The sequence below is a fragment of the Euphorbia lathyris genome, chromosome 1 (assembly GCF_963576675.1).
Source record: "Euphorbia lathyris chromosome 1, ddEupLath1.1, whole genome shotgun sequence".
In the NCBI taxonomy this organism is placed as follows: Eukaryota; Viridiplantae; Streptophyta; class Magnoliopsida; order Malpighiales; family Euphorbiaceae; genus Euphorbia; species Euphorbia lathyris.
Window position 1 is genome coordinate 16,531,274 of NC_088910.1, and position 18,175 is coordinate 16,549,448.

At 36.7% G+C, this 18,175-nt stretch overlaps 1 protein-coding gene and 1 non-coding gene across 3 annotated transcripts; both read right to left on the reverse strand.

The window, feature by feature from the left end:
* Positions 1-575: 575 nt before the first annotated feature.
* LOC136223033 (origin of replication complex subunit 1B-like) lies at positions 576-14,060 on the reverse strand. 2 transcript variants are annotated; one of them, XM_066010820.1, is made up of 17 exons: positions 13,685-14,060; positions 11,664-12,948; positions 11,449-11,584; positions 10,850-11,002; positions 10,608-10,748; positions 10,368-10,519; positions 10,193-10,292; positions 9,935-10,057; positions 9,693-9,851; positions 9,539-9,596; positions 9,266-9,444; positions 8,986-9,100; positions 7,415-7,485; positions 6,070-6,165; positions 5,656-5,732; positions 4,922-5,005; positions 576-835 (listed from the first exon to the last, which is right to left on the reverse strand). In XM_066010820.1, exons 2-17 carry the CDS (start codon positions 12,767-12,769, stop codon positions 772-774), a joined length of 2,814 nt encoding a protein of 937 aa, XP_065866892.1. In that variant the 5' UTR covers positions 12,770-12,948; positions 13,685-14,060; the 3' UTR covers positions 576-771. The 2 variants fall into 2 exon arrangements, with proteins under 2 accessions (XP_065866892.1, XP_065866888.1); XM_066010816.1 differs by having other exon boundaries at positions 11,664-12,953.
* LOC136216271 (small nucleolar RNA snoR28) lies at positions 10,865-10,942 on the reverse strand. Its single transcript, XR_010683265.1, has one exon. It is a non-coding gene; the product is annotated as a small nucleolar RNA snoR28 (small nucleolar RNA).
* Positions 14,061-18,175: the final 4,115 nt, after the last annotated feature.

The window sequence follows — 18,175 nt, forward strand, 5'->3', positions numbered from 1 at the left end:
CTAATTTGCAATTTTTGCAATAAAAAGTGGCATGTTAGGTTTGAATTTATTACGGGTGATGTTCTGATGAATAATGATGTTACATGTAAAATTCATGGTATTAGAACGGTTAAATTGTATATGTACGATGGCATTGTAGCAACACCGACATGTGTTGGTTATGTTCTTGATATGAGACAGTATAATCTCTTTTAGCACTCTTGATAATAATGGATGTAAATTACACTTATGACCAACTTGATCCATTTTAATATTCCGACAACTTCAGTTCTTAACTATTACCAAAAAAAAAAAAACCTCAATTCTTAATAGTATGATCATTGAATTTTATACTTTTTAATGGTATAGTAACTGAACTTCAATTTTTAACGATATGGCCACTGAACTTCAATTCTTAACAGTACCTCCCTACCTAAGAAATAAGCCCTATTGAGACTATGGAATCACAAGGCTCATAGAGCATGCTCCTGTAAAGATCGAGGGTTGATAGACGTGGAAATCCTGCTAGACGATATCCAGAAAATGGCTAAGTAATGGCTATACGCTTAAAAGTAGATCTTGGCAGAATGGTCATAGAGAAGAAACAGAAATAAATAAATAAATATTATCCTCTGATTGTTATTTGTTTTCCATATCCAATGCAGTGCCTCCAAATAAAATACAGTTCCCCGCAAGAATTAAAAATTAAAACATAGTTCATCAGAGAAAGAAAGAACCGAGTCAAAATTGTTCATATAATATAAATGAAGAAATGAATGCAGTCTTGTTTGATCATAAATACTTGGCTAGCCAAGATAACTCGTTGCTTCCTTTCAGTGCAAAAGCCACATCATCACTGCATTCCACAGACGAGATAAATGGTCAAATTACAATGCCATCAATGGCTTTTTTTTTTTATGTTAATTGGCTGTAACAGAGAATCAATATAAACTCAACAAGAATATACAGGTTAGTGTTTTATTAAACATATAATCAGTCATTCGCAAATTTTAGATTGGATTAGAGTTGGCCCGCTAACTCGAAAATGACACAACAACAACAACAACAAAGCCTTAGTCCCGAAATGATTCGGGGTCGGCTAACATGAACCATCATATAAAACCGTGAAAATCAAGTCGTGTCAGCGACACAGATTCGCTCCCTCCACTCCGTCCTATCCACTACCATATTTTCCTCAATTCCCAATAAACTCATATCACTCTCGATCACCCTCCTCCAAGTTTGCTTAGGTCTTCCCCTACCCCTCACCACTACATCCCTTTGCCACTCTTCGGTTCTCCTAACCGGCGCATCAAGCGCTCTACGTCTCACATGGCCAAACCACCTTAGTCGGTTTTCTCTCATTTTATTCTCAATAGATGTAACCCCTACTTTTGTCCTAATTATTTCATTACGCACCCGGTCCTTTCTCATGTGACCACACATCCATCTCAACATACGCATCTCCGCCACCGACATCTTATGGATGTGGCAGTGTTTCACTGCCCAACACTCCGTACCATATAACAATGCTGGTCTAATTGCCGTCCGGTAGAATTTTCCCTTCAATCTATTAGGCATGCCGGGATCACAAAGGAAACCCGTAGCACTCTTCCACTTCGACCAACCAGCTTTAATCCTATGGGCAACATCTCCATCTACTTCTCCATCCGTTTGGATAATAGATCCTAAATACCGGAAGCAATCCGAGGCCTGAACAACTCTCCCATCTAGGGTGATTGTCCCTGCCTCCCTACTCCTACGGCCGCTAAACTTACACTCCAAATATTCTGTCTTACTTCGACTCAACTTAAAGCCTCTAGATTCTAGAGTTTGCCTCCATAGTTCCAACTTCATCTCCACTCCTTCTTTCGTCTCATCAACCAACACAATATCATCTGCAAACAGCATGCACCATGGTATACCATCTTGAAGTGAACTTGTTAGTTCATCCATAACGATGGCAAAAAGAAATGGGCTTAGTGCGGAACCTTGATGCACTCCAATCGTAATAGGAAACTCTTCAGTTTTCCCAACACTAGTACGTACACTCGTGCATACTCCCTCATACATGTCCTTTATGATGTCAATATATTTCCGCGAAATGCCTTTCCTTATCAAGGCCCACCAAAGTACTTCCCTTGGTACCTTATCATATGCTTTCTCCAAGTCAATGAAAACCATATGCAAGTCTTTCTTCTTATTTCGATAGTGCTCCATTAATTGTCTCATTAGATGGATGGCTTCCATAGTTGATCTTCCCGGCATAAAGCCAAACTGGTTTTCCGAGATCTTCACCGTCCTCCTTAGCCTTTGTTCAATCACTCGCTCCCAAAGTTTCATAGTGTGACTCATTAATTTGATTCCCCGATAGTTGGCACAATCTTGGACATCGCCTTTGTTCTTATACAAAGGGATTAAGGTACTTTTCCTCCATTCTGATGGCATCTTATTGTTTCTCCAAATTTTGTTGAAGAACGTCGTCAACCATTCGATTCCTCTTTCTCCCAAACATCTCCAAATCTCAATAGGGATGCCATCAGGTCCTACTGCTTTCTTCAACTTCATCTTACTTAATGCCATTTTGACTTCACCCTTTTGAATTCTCCGCAGGCATTCATGATTTATCATATCGTGATGGATACTTATATCTCCAACATCTTGTTGGCGATCTCCATTAAATAAGTCATCAAAATAGGACCTCCATCGTTCCTTGATATCCTTATCTCCAACTAGGACTTTCTGGTCCACATCCTTCACACATTTAACTTTTCCGAGATCTCGCGTCTTCCTATCTCTCATCCGAGCAATTCTATATATGTCTCTTTCCCCTTCTTTCGTATCCAATCTTGTATACAGATCCCGATTCACCTTTGCTCTAGCATCTCGTATGACCTTCTTTACTTCCCTTTTAGCCTCTTTGTATTTTTCGTAGTTCTCGTCACTCCTACATTTCCCCAATAGTTTATAGGATTCTCTCTTACTCTTTACTGCTTGTCGTACTTCTTCTGTCCACCAAGATGTGTCCTTACCCGGTGGCATGCTACCTTTAGATTCCCCTAGAACTTCCTTCGCTACTTCCCTTATACTATGCTCCATCTTATTCCATATTGAATCTATATCTGAATTCATATTGCAAGTCCAAATATCTTTTTTGGTCATCTCATCCACAAATTTTTGTTGATTCTCCCCTTGCAATTTCCACCACTTAATCTTAGTCTCTACTTGAGGTGTTTGTTTTCTTATACATTTCCTACTTCGAAAATCTAGCACCACTACTCTATGTTGGGTTGTCGTACTCTCACCAGGGATCACCTTACAATCAATATAACTCTTTCTCCAAGCACTCCTTACTAAGAAGAAGTCAATTTGGCTCGCATTACCGCCACTCCGATAAGTCACTAAGTGGGATGTTCTCTTCATAAACCATGTGTTCATGATACTCAAGTCATAGGCTGATGCGAATTCCAAAATATCATTTCCTGCTTCATTCTTATCTCCAAAACCATACCCTCCATGAACACTCTCAAACCCATCTCGCCTAGAACCCACGTGTCCATTGAGATCACCCCCTAGTACCATTTTTTCATCCCTAGGAACCTGTTGCACCACTTCCTCTAAGTCATCCCAAAAAGTTTGTCTTATAGACACATCTAATCCTATTTGTGGCGCATATGCACTAATGACATTCACAACCTCATCCCCTATCACTAGCTTAACACTCATAATTCTATCGCTCTTCCTAGACACCGCTACTACCTCATCAATATACTCCCTATCAATAAGAATACCTACTCCATTTCTACCCTTATCCTTTCCTGAGTACCAAAGCTTATAACCCCAAGGAGCTATCTCTCTAGCCTTGGCTCCAACCCACTTGGTTTCTTGTAGGCATAATATATTTATTCTCCTCCTCTTCATAACATCTACAATTTCAGCTAATCTTCCTGTCAAAGAACCTATGTTCCATGTCCCAAAGCGTAACCTACTACCCTTACCCCTACCCCTACCATTACCGTGGACTAGCTTATTTACCCGCAACCCTTGCATATTTGACACCACCCCCGGGTCCTGGGGTGGCGCGCCGCTTCGGGGCGACGACCTAGCAACCCTTGCACATTTATCACTACACCCGGGTCTAGGAAGTGCAGCGCGTCGCTGAGTAGGGAACGCCCCAACGGTATTTATATTATGGTTCATGTCATAAGATGTGGCTAAGTTTTACGCTGGCCGCCACAAACCTACCGCAACCCTCCTCCTTTGTCCGGGCTTGGGACCGGCTGTAAAGGCCACCAAGTGACCCTCACAGGCGGAGTTTAACTCGAAAATGACACAAATACTTAAAATTATTCTTATATTCTCTTACAATTTTACATGTCATCTTATAAGGTATAAATTTAATTTTATGGTTATTGATGGAGACTCATTTAACCTCCACATAGAACAGTGCAATATTAAGCCTAATGTTTACTAGTTTGTACAATTTCAAACCTAATCGACAAAAAATGAGCTCTTTTCATTAATAGAATATGTGCAGTTTCAAGCCTTATGGGTGACTAGAATGCTGGAGATTGGAGGGTGGCCAACACATGAAAAAACTCATTTTTCATCAATTAGGCTTGAAATAACATCAACGAACAAACGTTAGATTTAAGATTGCATTATTTTCTACATTGAGACTAAATCCACTCCCCAAATAATTACAAGTGTCACATGCAAATATGACTCCAACCTCATATTTTTACATGTCATTCTTAATAAGGATAGTAAAATTACACGCAACCTTTGAACATATTACACGAACTCAACGTGGTATTGGCAGGTTAGAGGTTTGTTAAATAGATTTTAGAATCGAAGTTTAAGATTATCAAGGTTAGCGAAATAAAGTAAACATAATCGTACGTATAAAATATGAAAATGATTGAACTGCTGGGGAACTTACCTTGGAAAATTGAGCTGCAACTTTTGCAGCATGTGTCTAGCTCCAGATTCGCATATAATTATTCTGCTTTCACCCAGCAAGCATCTATCAAAGCAAAAACTTGGATCAGAATAGTTTAAGTTGATCATATACCTCGAGAAGGAAATGAAAACAACCTCAAGGATCTGAAACATGGAAATGAAATTTCACAATTTTTATTGCAGTCTCTAAAAAGAATAGAAAAAAAAAAAAATCATGATGAATAGACATCTTTTATTATTATCTTTGAGATATCACCGTACACAAACGTCCATTGGATTAGACTTGAAGGGTATACAACGCAACCTCATCTTACTGTGTTAGAATTCCATTAACAAATGGAGTTGTAAGGATTTAAATCATAGATCACTTGATCTCAGAGGTTTTAATATTATGTAAAGAAATCAACTGACCTAAAAGTTTAACTGATAAGGGCTAAAAATAGCTTTTTCATTATCTATTAGAATATGCAGAGGGAGGAGTGAAATGGAGTGCTTCCATAACCCAAGGGCTTCAAATTAGTTCAATTTTCCTAGAGAATATGAGGTATCCACTATACCATATTCAAGCAACTACTTGGCAACACCAGATGTTAAGCCATGACTTCCATTATTCTTCAATTGAAAGTCTCTAAAAGGATTTTTCAAAGGAATAATCACCATGAATGGACAGTATTTGCAGTTAACAGTTTATAAAGGATAAAGGATAAAACTTACCCAACTTTCAAGAGAGCGTCCCAACCAGGAAAGTGTTCGCCATTGCTTGTGCAGAGAGATGAAACAGTCGTTGCCAACTGTAACAGAGAAAAATTCTCAGTACTAGAACTCTTGATTTCTTGCAAATTAAATTTGTGCACGAGGATAATGGTAAATGAAATCCCTTTAAAATAATTCCTATCATCCACATGTTCCTGATTATGTATTTCACGTGTAACCTGTTTTGCAGGGAAAATTTGCCTACATTTTTTTTTCCATTTTAGTGCAATTGAACGAAACTAATGTCACACTCTGTGAATGGTGAAGAATGCACATATTTCCTTTGGCTTTTGAACCCTCCATTTTCATATTGAAAACATGATGCCAGTGTAGAAAGAAACAGAATAGAAGTTCAAAGTGTTTTTAGCCTTTAACCTTTTCGAAGGTTGTCTCGCTCATCCCCGTTTTATAGAGTTCATACACCATAGCTGTCAAGAAAATTTTGCTGATCCTTGAACAACTTTTCATTACCTATAAAATGAAAAAGAAAAGAACATAAGAAAAGCTTAGTTATTCACTAGGACAATAAATAAAAGTTGCAATTGAAACAACTTCTCTCTACAAACTGACATGCACTCTCTTTTTTCCCATTAATTTCAGTTTGATAATTAATGTCACAGCAAAAATTCATACAAATGATGCAACTTTTAGGCACCTCATTAATTTCAAAATGCATATTTAAGACAAACAATTTTCTTGATGTGTCATTACTTGTTGCTTGTCATAAAATACAACAACAACAACAACAAAGTCTTAGTCCCGAAATGATTCGGGGTCGGCTAACATGAACCATCATATAAAACCGTGAAATCAAGTCGTGTCAGCGACACAAATTCACTCCCTCCACTCCGTCCTATCCACTACCATATTTTCCTCAATTCCCAGTAAACTCATATCACTCTCGATCACCCTCCTCCAAGTTTGCTTAGGTCTTCCCCTACCCCTCACCACTACATCCCTTTGCCACTCTTCGGTTCTCCTAACCGGCGCATCAAGCGCTCTACGTCTCACATGGCCAAACCACCTTAGTCGGTTTTCTCTCATTTTATTCTCAATAGATGTGACCCCTACTTTTGTCCTAATTATTTCATTACTCACCCGATCCTTGCTTGTCATAAAATAATGTAAATAATTTCTTATCACATGGATGATTAACCTCTAGGAAAAACATTGATAGAGATCGCGATAAGGGGCCTCCCATTGATGAATTGTCCCATGGGCCAAAGATTTGGAGAGTTTATGCGATGAAGAAAAGATGGGGACACATGGAGGCTAATGATGGATAGAGTTAGTTATTTCCTCGGAGAGTGTGAGTTCAGAGGCTGTTATATAGGTGACTTGATAGCATTCAAGGGCATGCTTTTTGGATAGTTTGTTATTTTGGAATCGGCTGAGAGCTTGGACAGTAGGAGAGGTTCTACTAGTTATTTCTCTTTGTATTTCCTTTCCTGTTTGGTCATTTAGTATCAAATAACACCCATTCCTTATTTCATCCACTGTTACAGCTATTATTTGTGTTAGAGCATTCTATGTTCTCCTCTGTTTCTCTTGTTTATTATTGCGATATCCAGCAAACATGGACTGTCAATCCAGACATCACAGTAGCATGCAGACATGCATCCATATTTCGACAGTATTTAGGTGACGATCAAGATATCATTATGTCCAATGCCATCAACCACTCACGATTTGCATGATTTAAACTAGAAATTAAACTCACTTGAATATGAGGTGCCTGGAACATTTCCTGAATAGCTGCCTCAACCTCCGACATACCAACAAGACCTTTTCCTGGAAAATGAAACCAAGATTCATTTAGTGTGAAGATATACATGCTGCGCAACCAATCAACAGGAAGTATTTCCATACAAAATAAATGTGTGATTTGGAAGTTACAAACTGCCTGCTTAGAGAAGTAAAAAATACACAGTTTCCGTAGAATACTAACTGAAACTTTTCCAGATTGTAAAACTCATAGAAGTAAGAACCGTAGTTCTTAATGGCGCACAAGGCTCCATGCTTAGCACCTTAACACCCTCAATTGTGGCTGCAGTCACCCTGGCGCTTGCCAGGCACGCCATTGTGCGCCAAGACACAGTGTTCAGAGGTGCACCATGGCGTGCCTCTGTGACATGTGCAGTTTTAGGGTTTTTTAAAGTATTTAATGTAGGTTTGATATTCACCTTTGTACTAAACACATCTAAGGGTCCAAAATAAGCAAACCAATAATGAGGAAGAGACAAAGTCGCAAAATTATTGAAAGAGAAAGAAGCAGAAAAACAGAAGAGAAAGAAACAAAACATAAGTGAAACATAAGCAGCCAATGAGAGAGAATTGTGGAATGATTTATGAACTCGTGTTTGAAGATGATAATCTAACAATGGGGTTCAATAAGTAGGGCTGCTGGAGTTGAAGCAAGTGCTTATAAGTTATAACACGAGTAGGAAAAAGGGCTAAAGTATCTTCTTCTAATGCTTGAGGGAAAGCTCCTGGAGTTCTTCGAGATGAGAAGGAAGAAGAAACTAATTTTGTTGATGAGGATGAAGAGGACCAGTTTTCTTTTTCTTTTTTTGATATTTTTTTGTAAGAGGATGGATTCGATGTGAAACCAGAGGTGTACCAACTGAGCTATGCTCCTTTGGTAAGAGGACCAATTTCTTGAACAAGAGTTTGATGATTTTTAGATGAGGAGTGTGATAGTGATGAATGATGAGTGACGAATTTGGAGAGTTTTGATGAGGAGTAGCTATTAGTCAACTAAGGATTTACTATTTAGTTGAACAATTGAACTTCAGATATAGAATACGGCGTTTATTGCATGTTAGAATTTACTTAAGATTAGGAATATTGTCATGGTTTAGTGTTCATTACATTTTTATTTTAGAATTTTCCATTCTTATAGTTTAAGTATTATCATTAATAGTTTTATAAATTTTATTTTTGTTAGTGCGCCTTGTGTCGCTCAGGCGCGCAGCATCATTGTGCGCCATGCGCCAAGGCTCCAGAACCCCCTTGGAGCCTAAGTGCACCCTATGCCTTTAATAACTATTGTAAGAACACTTTGATGCCTAAGGCAATTGAAAAGTTCTGAAAGCACCTACAAGTGGTTGAAGTGGTAAAGCACACAAAGTTGCTTGGGAATCATAGTCTTGCTGCTCCGAACTTTTTTAATGATCAAATTTGATATCTTGAAAACATGCACAAACTAGTGATTCATATTGTTTCTCGGTATTTGTTCTTGTTTTCAAGTTTGGGGAAAAAAAACTTGGTGCAGAAAAAAGAGTTATGGACCTGTAGCAGTTAAATCAGCTTTGGGACTTAAATGCTTGAGACGATAGTCTGCAATTTCTGCTGCACGCCTGCATATTTCCAAAGCACGTCGCGCATCTCCTGAAATTGCTGCTACCTGCAGATTGGAAAAAAGAAAAAAGAAGCTGTCACTTTAGAAATTTGTCAAGTTCAATGAAAGAAAATTCAAGTCCAGATATATGTGTAACAAGTGCTTAAAGATCAGTAAAACATATGAAGCAAATCAAAATATCTATAGGGAAACAAATAACACAGGACAGACCTTTCTTGAAGCAAATTCTATAGCTTGATTTTCAAATGCATCAATTCCTTTGAGGCGACTTGAAATTATTTCTTGAAGCTGCTGATACTTGTATGGTCCAAAGCAGAGCCTTTGTATACCCAAACGGCTTGAAATACGAGGAAGCAACTTTTCTGGAAGGTCCATCGTATTTGCGATTCCTGAATACCACATTATATTTTGCATTAGAATCAAGATCATCTTACTTTTCACCTCAACATAAACAACATTATGCACAAATGCAGTGAGAGTTACCTATCACAATCAATTGTGAGTGTGGCCTAGTAGGCCAATCAAGAATATTGTACAGCACCTGGATAGAGAGAAAAAAATCATTCATATCACACGCCCTCTTTAACATCAAAAAACTTTGTTACTATATTATATAACAAAATGATAGGTAAGTTACCGATTGATTTCGGGTTACAAGTAGATCAAGTTCGTCAATAAGTAGAATACAAGGCCGGTTATCATCATTCCCAACCTTTCCCTCCGAAAATCGCTCATTCAGTAATTGGAGAGCCTTTTTCCAACCAACCCTGTATCCACTTAATGCTTCATATATAACCTGAAATATAGAGAACAAATAGTATAACTCAACCAGAGAATTCAGTCATATAATATGAATATGTTAACTTCTAAACATATTACCCTGTAAATGTTCTCTGCTGATGCTAACTTTAGACCATTAACCTCCACAAAAGAATATGGTCTCATATTTCCTGAATCAACTTCAGATTTCAGGTTCCTCAATACAGCATGTACACTCATCGTCTGTGAAATCATTGCAACAGAAAAACTGAATGAAAATTAGCACACAAGCCTTTTTTTTTTTGAAACAAATTAGCACACAAGCCTAATAATTAGACTTCAGTAGAAAGTCGTTTGACTAAAATTTTAAGAATTTACCTTGCCAGTTCCTGGTACACCATAAATGTAAAGGCAACGACCCAGACATTGATCATCACAAATGGCACCTTTAATAAATGCACTTATCTCTTCCATTTCTCTATAGAAAATGTGTTTTGCATCAGAAACTATAATGAAGGAAATTAAACTAGAAAATGCTATCAAGTCAACATACTTGTTCCTGCAAGGTGGAGACTTGGGCAGTGTTGCCAGCAGAAGTGTTGCTTTTGCTTTCTCCAGTTCAGTCTTCTTGTGACATCGTACATGCTCTGGAATTCTCTTAACCCCTATCTTCTGAAGTCCAAAGAATTGGCCCTTTCGCAAGTTCTGTCACAATATCATAGTTGATTACTTTCAGTATTCAGTAGTCCCTAAGCTCAAAGCCACAAATAAATAAGAATGAGAATTTCCATACAGCAGCCAAATCATGAGCTGTTGATGTTTTTGCTTGTAACTCTTTCAAATTTTCCTTTTCATAATCTATGTCTTCATCTGTATCAGATTCTGCTTCTTTGGAAAAAATCCAATCTTCATCACTGTCAGCATCTTCACCATCCTAAAAATAAGTAGTCTATAAATATTTTCTGCAAACTTGAACATAGGATTAATTGCACTTTTGCAAGATAAGAAATTGAAACATTGTCTTTATTTTCTCACCTCATCATCATTATCAATCTCAGCTATGCGCTTAAAAGTGTGCCAACGAATGTCATATTCATATTCACATAAGAAAATATCATCTCCTTGATTAGTTGCCTTCGCATATTCCTTTGGACTCATGACATAACAATGCTGAAGAATAGATTCCATCTGCAACACCAAGCATACATGCGTTTATTAGCTTTAATATGATAAATACCACCTCTCTTGGACATGGTGATTAGTTGAGCAAATAGAATGTTGGAAAAGCCAAAGAGCTAAGATAGTCCTTTAACATCAAGTGAAAACATGAACATGACTATAAAACTAAAAACTTTCTAGCCAGTTTAAGAATTTGATCTAATCAAACAGAATAGGGCTCAAAGTAACTGCCAAGAAGATAACACCATGTCAGGAATGATGAGATTAGAAAAGCATACTGGTCTATAATGTATATCTTCCACTACACAACTCAACTTATGTGCCATGAGAGAGCAAGTAAACCAATTAAACTCAAAAATCTCATAAAAGGACATAACAAATTATATCAAGAATTCCACCTATGCAGCACTTGTCAGATTTGATAATCAATAATTGAAAATGATAGCTTCCATCACCTCAGTATCGGTAGATTCATTTGTTCTATAAAGCTCCCTCTTTAAATTATGAGGCTGTCTTCCCCCAGCAGTCTCTTCAGGAATCATGTACCATCGCCCCTTAAACCAATAGCTACCATCCATCTCCTTCCATAGGCTGCATATAATGAAGAACAATTTCAGACACAAACTTAACTCAACAAAATAATAAACTATGTATATGTAAATGATCCAACCTCTCAATACGAGCAGCCCATAAGTCACTGGATAGAAGCTTCTCCCTCAATGTTCGAGCAAGTTTTTTCCCCTTTGGTGGTGCTGGTAGCATAATATCCTTGCCCAATTTCTTAGCCTCGCAGAACCCACATATCCAATCCCCTTCCGGAATCATCTTCAATGGAGGTTTCAAGCATTTCAAATGGAAACCGCCTAAGCAATCATCACACTCTATCAACACAGATTTACCCGCCTTGAAGCACACTCTACACTCCTCCACTTCCGGCTCCTCGCCATCGGAGTTAGCGTCCTCTCTCCTCTTCACATAAACATCATCTCCTACCTCAAATTCACCCCCATCATACACCACTTTCTTATAATAAACCCTCTTCTTACTGCTTTTTTGTTCATTTGTGGAGTTCTTAGATTTCATTGCTCTTGTTAAGACCTTCGTCTCCTCTTCACCATGCCTTTTCCTTTTCTTAATCTCTGATTGATCTGAAGATACAGGATAGAATGAATCTTCAGCCTCCACAACTTTGGACCTTGACTTTGGGGTTCTTTCGGATTCATTAGCATTCGAGGACTCATTTATCTTAGAATTTCTCCGGGTTCTGGTTGATTCTCGGACTGATATAGGAGAGAATGAATCTTCAGCCTCCACAACTTTGGACCTTGGCTTTGGGGTTCTTTCGGATTCATTAGCATTTGAGGGCTCATTTATCTTCAAATTTCTCCGGGTTCTGGTCGATTCTCGGACTGATATGGGAGAGAATGAATCTTCAGCCTCCACAACTATGGACCTCGACTTTGGGGTTCTTTCGAATTCATTAGCATTTGAGGGCTCAGGCTCATGCATCGTCGAATTTCTCCGAGTTCTGGTCGATTCTCCTACTGATCTTCGAGGGTTTTCTTTAATTACTGGATTCCTGGTGGGTTTCTCCAATTGGGAGATGGAATGTTGAGGAACGGCGGCCTCATCGAGCTTCAGAGATAAGCGGCGAGTGGATCGGCGAGGAGGATCAACCGTATGGGGGGTTTGAGGGGTGAGTAGAATTGAGGAAGGAGAGGTTTGTTTGGGTTTCTTGGATGGGGATTGGAGGAATTTCTTCGGAGTATCTGCCATTGCTAGGGTTTTGCAGAGACAGAAGAGAGTAAGAAACCGACGGAGGAGGAGGAGGAACTGCTGGGGGCGTCACAAGGTCTGCTGTTGCAGATGTTGAAGGGAACAAATGGCGGGAAAATCTTCCCTCCTATTTTGGGTTCAACACTTAACCCGTCGTCGTATTGCTAACCTTCTTCTCACTTTCCTTTCAAAGATAAACCAAAATAACATTTTAATTTGGAATTTATTATGACCCCTGTAATAACACCTAATTTCGTATCATAAAAATCTTTAAACTTTATTATTGTAATATTAAATATCAAAACAATAAAAATCTGTTAAAAATAACAACTATCATAATTTTTTGCGACATAAATTTTATTAAAAGAAGCTATGTTATCATTTCGTGTTTTTACCAATTTTTATTGATATAGATTTTAATGTTATAGTAGTAATTGTTAGAGTTAGTACCTACAACTCTACCCTCCCATTTAACGTATTTTTTTTTTTTTTTATAATGAGTAATTACATTTTATATAAATTAACATTTTATACAAGTTGAAAGGACTATTAGAACTACAATTTAAAAGTTAAGAGGACTAATCAAATTTTTTGAAAAATTCAGGGCTAAAGAATAACATTTCTTCCACCATATTCAAATATGGATAATTAACACGAGAATAAAACTCAAATCAGCTTACATAAATCTTGTGTTGATTGCAAAACTCAAAGTATTCCACAGAACTTTGATTATAAAACTAAAAATATTCTTTTCAAGTAACTTGAATCAAGTTTATTATAACATATACAGATGGATTCTTGAATAGCAGCGAAGATAATTAATAGCAAAATTCAATTAACATAATTAACACAATTGAAGATAATAGCAGAAAAATTAACACAATTGAAGATAATATCAGCAAAATTCAATTCAACCTTCTTCTTCGGTTTGATTCTTGAAGGAGGCGGAGATGGAACGAACGGAGGAGAGGAGAGGAGAGGGGACGATGGTCGGACGCTGGACGGGAAAGAGAGGAGCAGCAACGGAACGAATGGAGGAGGAGAGGGGACGATGGCCGGACGCTGGATGGGAAAGAGAAGAGCAATGACGGAATGAACGGAGGAGGAGAGATCGACAGACTAGGGTGAGGAGATCGATGAAATTGGGGATTTTGAGAGATACAGTATTACGGAGAAGAGGATTCAAATGTCCTAATTTTGAGAGCAACGACGCCGTTCAGTTTTAAGGGGGCAAAATTCCAGAATTCAAAATCATAAACTGGTATTTTATTTCTTCTCAGATTTCAGTGGAGGCAAATGCCCATTGTCCCTAATGTAGATCCGTCTCTGCTCTCGTACCACTAGAATTATACCTCTGCTATAATTAATTAGGTAAAAAGTATCCCGAGACCCATGATCTTTCATTGTTTGGTATATTAAGCTTTCGATCTTTCATTTAGACACATTGAACCCCTGATCTTTCATTACTTGGTGCATTAAGCTCTCTATTTTTCATTTAGACACATTGAGCCATTGATCTTTCATATATGGGTGTATTAAGCCATTCCATAAATCAATTCATATATAGGTGTATTAAGGGTCTGTTTGATTCAACTGTTAGCTAATAAATGTTGCTGTTGATATTAGTTGTTTGTTGTTGTTGTTGGTTGTGTTTTATTACCTGTTTAATTATTATTGGTCGGTAAAATTATACTGAACTGCTGTTAGTATTTAAAATGTCTAATATGGACCTGTTTTAAATTAATCAACAAATAAATCACAAAATAAAAAATGTATTATGCAAATTAATAAAAATAATTTAAATAAAAAAGAAAAAATTTATTTAACACAACAAAACCTTGTTTTTCGATAATTATGGTCTAAAATTAAAAATAATGTTAAAAAGGAAACACATTTTGTGGAAATAAGAAGGATAATTTTCTCAATAACAAGTAACCACAAACAATTGTTCATGAAAAAAGCTTTAAAAAAGAGCTTTTCGTGAAAAGCTCCAAAATGCTGCAGTGTCCAAACCAAACATGTTTTTAATAAACCTATATATGAATTGATTTAAGGAATGGTCTAATATACCCATATATGAAAGATCAAGGGTTCAATGTGTCTAAATGAAAGATCGAGGACTTAATACACTAAACAATGAAAGATCAAGGGCTCAATGTGTCTAAATAAAAGATCGAGAACTTAATGCACCAAACAATAAAAGATCAGGACAACATGATGCTTTTTGCCAATTAATTATTCAATTAGGTTTACTTACATAACCTAGGTTATTAGTACTAGGTTACAATTCTTTGTGTATACATAACCCTTGTTGTATACTTTTGGCAGCAAGTTAATTCATTGTATCTATTATTCAACACATTTTTTTTCTTTCCATATTAAAAAAAAAAAAACTTCTTTTATGGCAAGAAAGACCTTTTTGATCTAATCCATAAATATGTGCATCACGAATATTGATTATTCCAATTATTTTTTCGGTGTTCTTCTTCTTTCATCGGATATTCTCTACTACAGGTACTTAGTAATGGATGACTAACCAATTTATTAAAATGCAAAAAATAAGAAAAAACTCTTCTTCTAAAACCAACACAAGTTAATACAATTACTTCTATTATTCAACACAAGTTTAATTCTTGAAATTTTTCATTTTGAGATCGTTATCAGCTAAATTTGGCAAAGTAAAAAAACATGTAAAATTTTACAACCATAAAGATTGTGTTTGAAAAAAAAAAATACCACATGTACCGGTCTGCAAATCGGCCAAACCACATGGTATTTATTTATAATTAACCCTATAATTTATGAGTCATCCGTATGTGTATATTATGTTTATACTTTAAAAATGGAGAAAATAAATAGTAAAATTGAGTATAAATGTTTAAAATTTCCAATTGAGCCCTTATAATCTATTTATGTTCTTTTAATTTTTGGATATTTTTATGAAAAAAGTACAAAAATAAACCTTGTGGTTACACTCATTTTCGAACCACACTCATGTGGTTTAAAAGTTTGCAAAGTGGTACCATGTACTTCATTCCGTTAGCAAACATAGGCATTTTTATCTAACGGTGTTAAAAAAGCTGACTTGGCAGTCAAAGTCAAAAAGTTAGAGGGGCATTTTTGCCCTTTCATTTATTTTATATTTTCTAATTTATTATATTTTTAAAGCTGAACAATTGAAATCCGTCTGCAAATCATGGCAATCTATAATCTCCGATCCTGAATTCGCCAAGCTGCATCTCAAACGAACAAAACAAACCACCAATCTCCACTGCAACAGGCTCCTCTTATCTTCTTCTATTCCTCGATCCATAGATCTGGAATCATACTCCTCCCATCAATCCATAACAAACGTTGCCTTTCCGGCAATCCTCAAAGGTCCTCCGACGTTTTCCGTGCGAATTTTGGGATCCTGTAACGGCCTAATTTGCTTGCTCGACGATTATGGCAAAATGTTCTTGTGGAACCCAGCTACAAGACATTACAAGGAATTGCCGAACCCAAACGGCGCCATTTACACTATCTTCCTCCATGGTTTCGGCTACAATGTCTCTACTGATGATTACCGAGTCCTCTCTGTTACCGATTCAGTTGGTAATGGTACTAAAGAAACTTTAATTGAACTCTATTCGTTGAAAAGGAATACCTGGAGAAAGATCGAGGCCGTCGTCGATTCCGATTCCGATTCGGTTACTAAACGGTCAGGAATTTTCTGGAATGGAGCTCTGTACTGGTTAAAAGTGAAGAAAATCGATCTTAAGGAAGTTTACACGATCGTTTCGTTCGATATGGTTGAGGAGAAATTCGAGGAAGTGATTTCGTTGGCTGATGAATTCGATCCGAAAATCTGCAGAGCAAGTTTGGGGCAATTAGGAAATAGGTTGTGTGTATTTTGTGAATGGAGAGGAAGGTGTTTAGAGGGTTTGGTGTTGATAAAAGGGGGGAAGGAGGTGTTTTGGAGCAGATTGTTTAGTTTGAAGCATGAGAGATTTCCTGGAAATGAAAATGCAGTGTTATGCTTAACAGGGAAGAGTGAAGTTGTTGTGGAAACTGATAGATGGAAATTGAATTGAATGGGACAAATCAGGTTTTAAAAATATAATAAATTAGAAAATATAAAATAAATGAAAAGACAAAAATGCCTCTCTAACTTTTTGACTTTGACTGCCCAGTCAGCTTTTTTAACACCGTTAGATAAAAATGTCTATGTTTGCTAACGGAATGAAGTACATGGTACCACTTTGCAAACTTTTAAACCACATGGATGTGGTTCGAAAATGAATGTAACCACAAGGTTTATTTTTATACTTTTCCCTATTTTTATCTTCTCCACTTTCTTCACCCGATCAGGACCCACCTTTTTGCCTTTCTTCGTACCCTTACCTGTCATTTTGCAGTCTTATAGACCCAAATACCCCTATAAGCATAATTCCAAAAACGCCCATGATTCCATAGACAAATGGTATGTGTTATTTGTATGCCGGTAAATTACACTAATGGTACTTGAACTTTACCCTATTCACACTTTGATACCTAGATTACATTTTGTCTCAAAAATATACCTAAAGTAACGATGACCGGACAATTTAGTATATTTTACCGGTTAATGACCGGTCAACGTGAGTTTCATATGTTAATTACATCAATGGTACCTGAACTTTATATTAATTCATATTTTGGTACCTGAATTTTATTTTATCCTAAAAACATAACTCAAGTAAATGTGACTGAAAATTTTAGTTCATTTGATCGGTTAGTGACCGGATATGAGTTTGACCATTTTAAACTAAACATTGAGACTCACTATACACTCAATGAACATAAAATTATAATATTGCCATTTAATATATATATATATATATATATATATATATATATATATATATATATATATAGAGAGAGAGAGAGAACTAAATAGTAGTATTGTAATTTTATGTTAATTGAGTGTGTGATGAGTCTTAATTTTTAATTTAAAATGGCCAAACTCGCATTGACCGATCACTAATCGCTCAAATGTAGTAAAATATTGGGTCATCTTTACTTGATGTGTATTTTTGGAGAAAATCAAATCTAGGTACCAAAGTGTAAATTAGGGTAAAGTTCAGGTACCATCCGTGTAATTTACTCGTCAAACTCGTATTGACTGACCACTGACCGGTAAAATATACTAAATTGTTCGATCATCGTTACTTCAAATATATTTTTGAGACAAAATGTAATCTAGGTATCAAAGTGTGAACTAGGATAAAATTCAGGTATCATTGGTGTAATTTACTCTTTGTATGCCCTATTCTTGCATGCAATTGAAATGTTGTTACTATCATCATTCTACGTGAGTCTATTGAATAAGTTAGTATAATGTTGTTTTAGTGTGCTTTATAAAAAAATTGTCACGTGCATACATCT